General features: G+C 39.6%; 1 protein-coding gene across 1 annotated transcript in view; it reads left to right on the top strand.

Moving 5' to 3' along the window:
* Positions 1 to 1,361: 1,361 nt before the first annotated feature.
* The window catches only part of trabd2a (TraB domain containing 2A), a 75,989-nt gene continuing 64,266 nt past the window's right edge, over positions 1,362 to 13,084 (top strand). Inside the window, exons 1-2 of the mRNA XM_084746459.1 lie at positions 1,362 to 2,016; positions 3,967 to 4,527. Coding sequence (XP_084602585.1) covers positions 1,912 to 2,016; positions 3,967 to 4,527 — 666 coding nt within the window. The 5' untranslated portion in view covers positions 1,362 to 1,911. The remainder of the gene's footprint in view (positions 2,017 to 3,966; positions 4,528 to 13,084) is intronic.

Below are 13,084 nucleotides of genomic sequence, written 5' to 3'. Positions count from 1 at the left end.
GTATAAACGTACTTATTGTGATAAAACTACAACATTAACCGGGTATTGTCTCCCAGCCTTTTTCCTTAAGTGACCCCTTTTCTATCATTAAATAAACTGACGTTCCCGGACTAAGTGACATGCTTTATGGATATGCATATTTGGATGAATTTTGTGCTGATTATTTCATGTTTCAGATGACTTTTCCTGATATTCTTTAGGAAAATGTATACAATTTTCTGCCTGTATTTTGGATTTTCTATTTATTTATTTTAATTTCTAATAATCATAGATGTTAAAGAGGCTTTTTTTTTTTTTTTTTTTTGACAATTTCAGTCTTTTCTTTTCCCTGACACTTGGCCCTTGTTGTATTTACTCTTTGGTTGTTTCAACTGCCTGCAGGACAAAGTTGTTTAGCCAGACAGTGAAGACTAACCAAACAATAATTCCGTTTTCTTCATTTATCTATTTATTATGTTTTCTTACTCACCTTAATATTAAGAGGGCCTGCAGCTTTGGCGACCCCTAGTGGGGTGGAACAGGCTTACAGAAGTCAAGAAGTTCTATGTGTTCTATGTCTGTGCTCCGACGTAAGAGAGAAACGCGCTGTTATTGCAGGTTTTCTCATGTTAATGCCTCCAGTTTGTAAGGCATTAATTAGCAGGCCGTGATAATCTGTCCACGGGATCTGTAGGCCTCCTGTAGGGCGACAACAAGAGATCTCATCAGTCTGAAACTGAAAATAAAAAAGGTAATGATACTAGAGCTACAACCATCAATCCAGTAGTTGTAGACTGTTAATTTTTATAATTTTTATTTTAATAAACGATAAGCCCAAACTCTCTGATTCCAGCTCCTAAATCTGAATATTTTCTGGTTTATTTTGTCATCTATGACAGTAAACTGAATATCTTTAGGTTGTGGACGAAACAAGACATTTGAAGACGTCTTTTTTGGCTTTGAGAAACACTGATTGATTCCACATTTTTATAGACCAAACAACTAATCGTGAAAATAATCGACAGCTCAATCGATAATGGAAATAATCGTTAGTTGCAGCCGTAAATGACATTATAGGGTTACAGTTGTTCATTCAAACTATTTGCATTAGTTCTGCCTTTTCTGCAGCCTTCCACACCTTGTTTATTGACATGGATGATGTGAATGGAGACTTTACGCGTCGCGCAAGGCGGGGTGATGTTTAATCAGATTACAGATGTGTGTGTGTGTGTGTGTGTGTGTGTGTATGTGTGTGTGTGTGTGTGTGTGTGTGTGTGTGTGTGTGTGTGTGCGTGTGTATGTGGGGGACAGAGAGGGAGGGGTATGCAGGCGACCCAGGGGGTAGGTAGAGTGGAGTTACCCGACAGAGATGCTCACACACACACTCACACACACGCCAGAGAGAGTTGCAGACAGACAGAGCAGCAGTGTGTAGAGAAGTTTTGGTTGTAAAGTGCAACTCCTCCCTTATTCACACCGGATTCCTCCCAAACAAACAAACATCTGGAAGACTAACTCTGACTTTTACGCGTTTTTTTTTTCTGGCTCCAGGTGCGTTGTTGCGGCGCGGACCTGTTGCTCCAAACTTTTGGATGAACTCGCTCATACCTCGCAGAACACGATGCAGACAGGGAGCTGCGGGCAGGAAGCAGCCTGACCGGCAGTGAGAGGATGATGTGACCCTGAGTAAACCCCAAATGACCACCTCTCTGCCCCTTAAACACACGTGAAACCAGCAGCAGCGCGTCCATGTCCCGGCTGGAGCCAGCATGACTCTGTCCGGGGGTCTGTCGGATACTTGTCAGCTCGTTTTACGCGACCGCATGGAGCCGGAGCTGTGGAAGTAGAAACTTCATCCATGCGTTAAGTTGGTGCAACACGTTGTGAAACAAACACAAGCTACCGTGCACACTTTGGAGGGAGAGAGCGACGATGCGGGGCACTTTGGGCGCATTCATTCAGACCTGTGTGATACTGCTGGTCCGGGCAGACCAGTGGAGGCTGAAGGACTCCGCCAACTGCGAGCTCAACAGGAAAGTAAGTGAAATACATGAGTAATTACACCGAGCAAGTAGCTTTAATGGTTATGTCCGTTATATTTGATTATCAGTGCCTTTAAAACTGCCACTTCTTGTTTTATTTTGTTGTATAAAATGTAATTAAATGAGCCCTGAATTGCCATTTCCCCTTTTTTTTTTTTTTTTTTTTTTGCAGTTTAACACTCTGTTCACCTCTTCTACACTGATTTGGTCCAGCTCTCTGTAGGCCATTTGTCTAATCTTTGGACTTTTAAACAATTTAACCCTTTTACTTTTGACTATTTTCATGATTGATTAATTTTTCAATAAGCCTGTTAACTCTCTAGCCTATAAAATTGCTAAAAAAGCAGTTTAAATGCTTGTCACAAGTCCCCATACCCAGTGATAGTTTACATGAGTGGTCAATTGTCAGAATTATTGTTATAATTGTTGAAAAAACCCTGTGAAACATGCTCATCACAATTTCTCAGAGGCCAAAGCGACATCTTCAGACTGCTACTTTTGTCCAACAAACAGTCCAAAATCCACAGACTCTGCCTTTACTGTCATAAATGACAAAGAAAAGTAGCAAATCTTCAGATATGAAGAAGATTTAAGAAGGTGGAATCAACAAATGTTTGACACTTTTGCTTGAAAAATGGCTGAAACAATTAATTGACAATCACAATAGTTGGCATCTCATTTTTTAATCTATTAATCGACTTATCATTGCAGCTCTACGACTGACTCATCATTTCAGCACTAATTTTGTATATGGGCTTTGAGTAACATGTCTTAATACACTGACATGCAGGTGGTGTATTTAGGTAGACGCCATCAGTCTTTTGCTATTTTATTTTCCACTCCAGTGAGATCTCCCAGCTTCCCAACTTTTATTGATTACCTTTTAATCTCTGTTTGTTTTAAACTTGTAAATCATGTTCTTCAGAATCACGCAGACTTATCTCAGGAAGGCAGAACACTGAGCTCACACTCTGACAATCACTGACATGTGTATTGTTTGTTTGGCACTTGGGTCCTAAGTGGCCTGTTAATAAGTCATTATCAGCCTGTTAGTCTGTGTAATAAACAGCCTCTTGCAGACAGAGTGCTGATGTTGCTGGTTGGTGTCAGACAGGCCCAGTGTTGGTTCATGTAAAGTAAATGACATAAAGCAAATTTCAAGTGAAGAATACTTTGCCGCGCTGTTTTTGCGAATTCAGCACCCTTCCCATTATACATCGATCATTTGGTTCTATCCCACTAATATTTACTGCTGAAATGTTTAGTGAAGTGAAATAAAGTTAAACAACAACAATTCTGATGATCAGATATGGCAAACATTCACTGGTTCTGGCTTCTCTTTTCTTCTTTCCACTGTGTCTTTGGCTCTCAAACTGATACAAAAAAAAAAAACAAGCAGTGTTAAAAGGATAGTTTGAATGATTTGAAGTGGGGTTGTATGCAGTACATTAGCAACTCCCCAGTTCTGTGAGGTAAAATGACCGATTTTGTACAAGAAGTTTGGTTGGTATGGAGACAGCGACATGTGGCTTATATAATGGCGGTTTTCCATCAGAAAAGGTTGTCTGATGGCAAGGTAAAGTGGTGAAAATATTCTAAACACAGTGTACACTTAAACATGATATAGATTTTTTTAGGTGGACCTTTTTTAAGTACAGTAGCCAGAATACAGAGCAGTTCATTGTTTAGGTTCCATGCTGGTACTCCTCTCTGCTTCTCCAAACTGGGGGTGTGCCCCCAGCAACCTACCGCCATTAACTGTAGGTAATACACTGACTATTGATGAGTACGTCTTACAACCCTAAATCAAATAATCTGACCTATAAGACATTTTTAAATAATTGTCTGGAATCTATAAGCCATTAATCAATGAATGTTTAACAGACTTATCATTATTGTTAGTTGCAGCCCTTCTAATTTTAGCTAATAACCTCTCTCCTCCCAGCAAACAGACCTAAACTCCTTCCTGTGGACGATCAAACGGGACCCTCCCTCATATTTCTATGGTACAATCCATGTTCCCTACACACGCGTTTGGGACTTCATCCCTGAAAACTCCAAGCAGGCCTTCCAGGAGAGCAACATCGTCTACTTTGAGCTGGACCTGACGGACCCATACACCATCTCAGCTCTGACCAGCTGCCAGCTGCTTCCTCAGGGCGAGAACCTGCAGGATGTCCTACCCAGGGACATCTATCGGAGACTTAAAAGACACCTTGAGTATGTGAAGCTCATGATGCCTTCGTGGATGACCCCGGATCAGAGAGGGAAGGGACTCTACGCGGACTACCTCTTCAATGCTATTGCTGGGAACTGGGAAAGGAAGCGGCCTGTGTGGGTGATGCTGATGGTGAATTCGTTAACTGAGGCAGATATTAAGACACGAGGGGTGCCAGTGCTGGACTTGTATCTGGCCCAGGAGGCCGAGAGGATGAGGAAGAGGACAGGGGCTGTGGAGAAGGTGGAGGAACAGTGCCATCCGCTCAATGGGCTCAACTTCTCCCAGGTGAGTCCTCAGGTTTGCCTTTTCTCCACTGCACCCTTTCAGCACAATTTGGAATAGTCTCTCTTGTAATGACATAAATAACAGTCAGGCATTCACAATTCTGTCCGTTTATCTCATACTTGAAGACTTGTGGCTTAATGAAACACCTTTATATTGTATGGTATAATGAACAATGTGGGTCAAGACCATTAGCTGTATGAAGATGGATGGTGTGTCTCCCCTTCTTCCCACTGTCCAAAAATGAAGCCAAAATATCCCAGATATGAATGTTGCCATCTTGCTCTGGTGATGTTATTTGGAGCCATAGTCTGCACAGTAGTGATCAGGGTTGGAGCCATGGTATTGAGGTTCTGCAGATACAACTGGCCAATTCAATTGCAAATAGGGCTTAGCTGTCAGTCATGACTTTAAACCCTCTTTTTATGACCTCAAATACCTAATTCAAGTCATGCCTATCTAAAAAATGCACCCTTGTTTTTTAGTTTGGCCTATGTCTGATCTGCTAACATGGAGGGGGCAGAGTTTATGACCTATACTGCAGCCAAGCACTAGGGGGCAATGGAGATGTTTTGGCTTCACTGTTGGTGAGCTGTCATGTTATCGATCTTTATATTCAGTCAATGGTCAAGACTATTGTGGCTATTAATTTCTATCTAAGCCCATACACCAACATTGTTGTTTCAGTCCAGAAACAGTTTTATTGCATTAATACAAGTGATAATTCATCCATTTGCTGTGGTTATAGAAGAGGAAATCACCAATCACTTTGCTGATTTGAATCATTTTATTCGGGTCAGTTCAAAGATTCATAGTGTCTGTTGCTATCTTTTAATAGGCTTTAAACAATGTTGTTTTGTTGACAGTGATTTTAAGCTAGCTAACATTAGTTAATATTTACTCTACTCCAGTTTTTCTCAAACATTAACAACTCTGGACTTTTGACAAAAGGTTGGTTTTAAACTCTGTATGGATTGAATACCTTTTGTTATGTGTTTTTATGAAGCCTGATGAGAAAGAGGACTGACATTACATTCAGTTAACAACAAAGTTTTAGCAACTGGAGTTAAAAACACTTTGAGGAGCTACATTGTTTGGCAGATCATTGTTGCTTTGGTTTTGTAAGGAAAAAACAAGTGGATTGGTGAAGAGATGAACATTTAATTATGTCCAGGTGAAGCTGGTGCTGTGTGGATACACAGTGGACAGTGTGCGTCATTGGCTCATTGTTTATGACAGCAGCTAAGCATTGTTTCTGAGGGCTGCATCTGTACACAAGTAATCCTACAGCAGGAGCTCTGTCAGTTATAATAGGGTTTCTAAACCTTGGATCTTGGTACATGAACATCACTATTGTTAAGAATGTCTGTGTAGCTACAGCTCTACATTAGCTTTTTCACATCTTAATTTACTTTCATGTGGAAAGGTTCACAGATTTTACATTTTGGGAATAAAAGAGCAATGGTATTGGTTTGGTACTTGGTCTTGGCTGAGTTTAATAAGCAGAATTGTTAACCGGTGTGAAAAAGATGGATTATGTGCATGCCTAATTTGTTCATGTGATGCAACTGGTGGTTTACCCTGCAGACTTCAAATTAATTTTTTTTGATAAACTCAATGTTAAAATAGCAAAATTTTGGAAAAATGCCAGCACAAGACACTAAAACGCATAATTCAAATGACAAAGACCAGATATGTACACTGTAAAAGCTAATGTTTTCTCATTAGCTTAACATAAATATACAATTTTTTATTTATTCAAGTTAATTAAACTTAAAATTTGTAGTATTTATTTTCAGAACACTCCACAACTTCTAAACACGAGTTGTTCAAACTTGAAGTCTTTTGACTAGAAATGATTAGTCAAATGTACTCAACTTATTAAATTAAGTTTCCAAAGAAACATGATCAGCATGTCAGCAGACTTCCCAGCATGCAATGTTCAGGAGTTAAAAAGTTTCTTTTTTTATAGTTTGAAGAAAACATATGAAGAGTATTGTTTGTCATTATAAAACTACCTCAACTTGTCTTTTCAAGTTCCGTCAACTTAAAATTTTAAGGCAGCGCGGACACTAACTTTTTAAAGCTAAAACCAATAGTTTGTATTTACAGTGTATATTGTGATTTATTACCACAGAGGCCTGTAGTTGTATCTTTTCCTAATTTTCCCATGGCCTAGTCAAGCGGAGAAAGGTGTGGTGTTAATAATCAGCTGTACAAACATTCAGCCGTGCTCCACCACACTCTGTATTATTATTAAAGAAAAATGGATCCTAATGACTCAAGCCTGAAATTGCCAGGAAAGAAGGAACCTTGTTCCTCAAACCGACAAACTTAAGTCCCCTTGTCTGCCTGTCTGTCTGTCTGTCTGTGCCCCCCGGTGACCCTTTCAGCATTACAAACAATCTCTCAAAGGCAGCAGTCACTATGAAATCATGTCGCGTATTATTGAGGAATTTCTGGTAATGCTGGTCAGGAGCTAAGGGGATTACACTTACCATTTACCCTAACACCCAGAAGCCTTAAGTGTTGTTATTTTAAAGCGGGTCTCGTTGCCCCCTCAGACTATACGTCTCGGTCCAAACCACCCAGCAGCACATTTAATGGCGTTCTCTTGAGTCGTAGAGAAAAAAAGGGGGGTGCCAGTTATCATACAGCATATATAATCTGTTCTGATGATGTCTGTCACGTCTTTTCATAGGCAGTTAAATAGAAATCAGTTTCCCATGGCAATATTTCTGTCTTGATAAACACATGAAGTCTTGCTTGGAGTTACGATTTTTTTTTAGGTGAGATAATTAAATTTAACTTGTGTAATAAACACCCCTGCTGATGAAGCATTTTCACACCATGAACAGTGACGTCATTATTTCTCAGATCCACATTCATGTCTCATGTTTGGCAGATTAGATGTAACAATTTCTGGTGTTGTTTTAAATTAGTACAAGCGTTTTAGACGAGACTGTCATCACCAGAAAGACTGCAGCATCAACTGCTGGCTGACCTCTGTCTGACAGCGTGGTTAGTTGGATGCACAATTTGTTTGACTTTGACGTTTGAGACCAGGGTTTGCATCACCTTTCCTTTGTTTCTTTAAAAGCTGGATTTGTGCCTGACGCAAAGGTTAAGAGGCGTCCTTACGTGTCATAGGCACCTATGGCATAGGCTTTTAATTTGCAGTTTAGTAAAGGCCTGGGCGACAGAGAGAAAAGATCTGTCATGATAGTGAAGTTTTGGCTGATATTGATAACTATGTAGGTTGTGACTGACAATATGTTGTGTACTCCGAGAACTGAAAGGTGATACAAATCTGTTTTTCTGGTCTTGGTAAGGATGGTATTTCTGCACAGCTTACACACACAGCAATGTGCTGATAGTTATCCATTCATAAATCCAAACTTTCATCAGTTTTCCTCCACTGATCTGTTGCCACATTGTGGTGGCAGTAGGCTAAGAAGCAACGCTTTCCAGCTATGGATATGGATGGAAACTTCTGTCTATAGCCTGCGTTCATATTTTCTGTCATGTCTGCACCTGAGCAGTGCCTCTGGTAGCAGTGTAGCCAATAGTTCAAGCGAGTTTTAAAAATCCGAAAGTATTAGAAATGATGCTTGTCGTCAGCAAAAAAAATTTATCCGTCCATATATTGTGATGTTGGTTGTTTAATGGTTGTCCAGAATGCTGCCTTTGTTTTTGCCTCTATTATTTAAACCTCCACGCATTTGTTGTCAGACACTTTTGACTCTTCTTCCTCTTTGGGCTAACTTTTGACTGAGCGGTGCCCTCTAGTGGATGTATTGCTTAACATCCATGCCAACGCAAAGGACATATACAAGTATGTGAGCTGTAACAATTACACTGTTTGAAATGCGTACATAATTGAGCTTTTAGGGAAAGATCATGGTTTGGGTTAAAATGATCACTCCCACATAATCTTTTTCCAGTATGTCCGTAATGTTGAATGTGACACATCAGGAAGAAAAAAATAAATAAATTCATCTGCGGGGAATGGGAAAAGAATCAATCGCATTTAAAAAACCCTGCATGTACGCTCTAATTTTCATCTAAAAAAGGTATATTTAGTCATTTAGACACGGGGACTTGTTGTTTAGACATCAGAGAAAGAAAGTGGGTGGCTTAAATTGGATTTGTCAACAGGGCTATAAAGAGAGAAAACCTCCCATCATCACAGCTTTCATTGAATTAGGTTCACAAAGCCTCCAGAGGGCTCAACAATGAATTCTAGTGTCCCAGAAACAACCCCTACCCTGACACTGCACCAGCACAGCACACAGCTTGGCACTCTATAATTTCCACACTCAGTTTCAATCTAATCAACAGCAGCCTGACGGACTCTGGCTTGTAGCAGCCCGCTTAATATTTCAGTAAACATTTTTTTCACAGTTCTGCAGTGTGGTTGAAAAGGGCAATTCCATTTAAAGCCTTTTAGCTCAAACCAACTGTAAGACGTCCAGATAGAGTGTGATGAGTGAGATACACAATGGTGAAACAATACTGCCGCCACAGCCGCCATTCTTGACTGAAAATACTGTTTAATCGGGCTACAACCGGAGAGCCATATTTACAGTCTGTAATAGTCTCTGTAATGTTTTCACTGGCCATTTGCATCTGGCATGAAACAGACCTGAAAGGAAAAGGAAGGACAAATGGAAAATTAAATATTTCAATGTATTTAAAGTGGTGAAAATTTCTCTTCTCGTTCTTTCGTTGAAGGGAAACAAAGAAAGACATCCTACCTGCTTACTGATCTTCACTGGATTTCTTGCCAGAATTGATGCAGATGATTTTTTGTTCAGTGAAACAGCTGATTGGATGATCACACCACTTCATCCGACAGGCCTCGCAATTATGCTTCATTTTACCTCTATGATAAGTAGTTGTTGGCGAAGTCTGAGAGTTTTCAGGAAGTGGTGAATCACACCATCATCTGCTGGCTGCAACTGTAGCTTGTCAATACAAACTTAAAACTACCTTCAGCTCGATTCAGACACTTGGGGGGAAAACTTGTTCAAGCTGTGATTATCAAACTAACTTTCAGCTTGACCCACATGAGTACCAGATTGAGCTGTTTGTCTTCTATTTTAAGTTTTAAGGTTTTCATCTTTTATTACAGACACAGCACACTCATAGCCTTAGCCCCTATTTTCCCTCAGATTTATGTTTTATAAATATGAAAGCCAGGGTGTCTCCACTATAACATGTTGTGAGAAAACCTTCAATGTCTGCTTGAGTTTTTCATTGTCATTATTTTCTCGTGGCAAGTCTTTATTAATAGGAAAATTCCCTTAAAATATTTTTAAAATTGTCTAAATGACTGACTAAACTGACGTATTTGACAAATTGTTAGTAAGAACATGTTGTCAAACATTATATGGATGGCCATTATAAAATCGCAACTGATGTTTATAAAACTTTGTAAATGGTTATGAAGCACATATAAGCATTTTTGAACGTTTTTATTTATCATTTTTATTTATTTTATCATTTACCAATTATTAATGATGGTTATTACAAAATGTTACACATTATATGTTGGTATTCTGGCTTTGTGCAGCTGTATTAAGTTGCTTAACATCCGGTAGACTTAATAAGATAAGATAATTTAAGGTATTCAAAAAATTGTATGTTTTATTTTGAATCTCATCTTCCAAGTGATGTGTCCACTTTTGAGTTTGTCTGCCACAATAAATTAAGCCCATTGAGCTCATTATTTTCAAACCACAATGAATTATACTTTCTTTACTCAGATCTCTAATCTGGCTAAGCATGACTGCTCTTATTCTTGCGCGGTGCCCCTCGTCTTTTGAAGAGCGGGCTCAGCCTTGCCCATTACACTAAGTGAGCTTGTTGAGGACAACAATAGCCGTATGAAGGCCGGCTTTCTCTGTCACTGTTGTTGGAAACCCGCGGGACATTCCACACCTCAGTGGAGCAGACCTGCTAATGAAAGTGTTGTTTCTTTCCTCCCATCACTGGGAGTAATGGTGCATGCAGAGGTGATGAATGCAGGTCTCAGTGTACGTCTATGAGAACAGGGAAGGAATGTTTGAAGTCCATTTGGTTCATTCATGATGAGGAGGGGACTGGAACAAGGAGAGCTGAGATGCAGATGGAGATCAGTAGAGGAGCCATTAAGGAAGGAAGGCGTGACTCGGTCCCCATTAAAGGTATCATGACGTTACCTCTGTTTGACAGCCTTGTAACTTCAGTTGTGGTGTTTTATTTTCGCTTGAGCCGACAGGCTGCAGGGTCTCTGGATCTGTCGAGTTTCACGAGGCAAAGGTCTGATGAAATCCAAACAAAATCCACTTTTATAACCTCGGAGAAATACAAGGTCATCAACCTGAAAATACAGTTGGTTTCGCATTTAATGGAGCAATTCTCATCTCTCCTCCCGCTTCATCTCTTTCTTTGCCTGAGGAGAAATATAAGATACAGGGAAAGTGCTTCACTAACCAAAAGCAAACATGACTTCTGCCCAATGAAAAACTCTACATGAATCACGTTCAGCAGCACTTGCGATTTTAACCCAATTATCATATCTTCCTGCCGGTCTGTAATTTAGACATTTCCATACCCAATTTCAGATAAATGCTCCTCCTTAAATATAGCTTTAAGCATATGAGGCCCTTTTACATCTGATATTGCCTTTGTCCTTTCTTCTTACATAACACATTTCGAGATTTGGTTTAAATGGTTTAGTTTCTTTTTAACAGATCATCTTGATCTGAAGTCTGCCCCCAATTACAGTGAAAAGGCAAATCTCTCTTGGTTAGTTAGATTTAAACTGTAACATTAAATAAATCAGAGCACAGTTTGTTCTTAATTGAACAGATTTGTGGGAAAACGTCTAGTACCATTAATCTGACACCTCACCAAAGCCGCCAAAACCAAAACTCACTGGACGGGACAGACACTGTCACAAAGTGAGAGCATCTTATAACTCCCACACCCACGCTGCTGTCAGGATCATAATTACCGCTGAGTATGTTGGTTGTGTAGATTCTATGAAATGTGAAGCTCAATATCCTGGACAGTACAACGACTTTACTTATTTTACTTTATTTTCCAGCTTGGCATGAGCAGCTCTTTGCGTAAGCTGCCACTGATTCCCAGAGTTTGCCCACAAAGGAAAACTCGTCTCAATCTCCTGGGTAATGAGATTAGATGGCAAAATGAGAATGATGACGATGATGATGAGGAAGAGGAGGAGGAGGAGTGGGAATCTTTGGGATTCTTACAGTCTGATTTTATAGGGATTATGGAATTTTATTCATGTAATCAGAGTTAGCTGAGTTTTGTTCTGCAGTGTGAGTTGAGTCGGTCAGTTAATCTCGTTTGGCAGTTTTGAGGTTTGGCGTGCCGCTACACTAACATTAACTAGCCTCTTGTTGGGACAGACATTTTGGGAATGTCTGTGATGTTTGTACAGTAAATATGAAGCTGCTGCTGCATAATTAGCATGTTGTATCACGTTTGTATAATCTGGGCTGATGAACTCTCATCATCACTGCACTTAAAAAAAATAGTCCCGCACGTAACCCTCCATAAAACCACATATTGACTTTTTACACTTTGGTTTTGGTATTGATTAACAATTAGAGAGCTTCAGAGGTGCTGCTAAACTAAGCTGACAGTCCCCTAGCTGTAGCTTCTAATTTCCTGTACAGATATACAGTAAGAGTGGTTTCACTCATAAGTCTTGGCACGAAAGCAAATAGGCACATTTACCAAATTGCTTACTATTCCTTAAAAAACTTTCTGAATTGTGAAATAGTTTGGGTAGCTGCACACGCCGGATGAATGTGTGTGTTTGTGTGTGACAGAGAGAGAGAGAGAACACATGCTGGCATGATGACAGCAAATCTGATTAAATCTCATTTGTCCCACTGGAAAGAACCACAACTATCCGGTCAATTGATTCAGCGATCATCGGAGCAGAATGGCCTGCAGTGATGAAATGTATACGTATCCACACATGGGTAAATGCAGCCAAAAAAATGACAAGAACAGCAATAAATCTTAACCTGTACTCGAACGTATTAAGCTCATTACGGTATTTGTAGTGGGACTTTAATACCGTGCCAGATGATTGTCTCGGCTTAAAGAATATTCATTCATTATTTAGACAAATGATGAATCGTGTGGACATTTTTAAATACCTGATGAGAGAGATATTCCAAGTAAATGTCACCATATGAGATATTAACAGGAAACACACAATGTAATTTCTTAAAAGTGGATGTCAGTAAGATAGATTAAAGTGAAATATGTTAACATTTACACTTAAACAGTCTTCGTATGAGATAAATAGCCGCTCACAGTAAAGCTGTAAATTTATTCTTGCACATACCATAGGAAATGATTTGTAGTATTTGTGCGCAGTAGTGTATAATGTTACGTAACTTAAAAAGTATGTTTGCTTTAGTCCTCAAATAGTTTAAAATTTGCTTCACTGGACTTAGATCAAAGGGAGTGCACTTTCCATGTTTAGTTGCTGTGTGGTGTGTAATTATCCAGTGTGTATTTGTCCATGTAA

This window comes from Lutjanus erythropterus, chromosome 20 (assembly GCF_056507025.1).
Source record: "Lutjanus erythropterus isolate fLutEry1 chromosome 20, fLutEry1.hap2, whole genome shotgun sequence".
Lineage (NCBI taxonomy): Eukaryota > Metazoa > Chordata > Actinopteri > Lutjaniformes > Lutjanidae > Lutjanus > Lutjanus erythropterus.
This window is presented reverse-complemented; position numbering and strand designations above follow the sequence as displayed.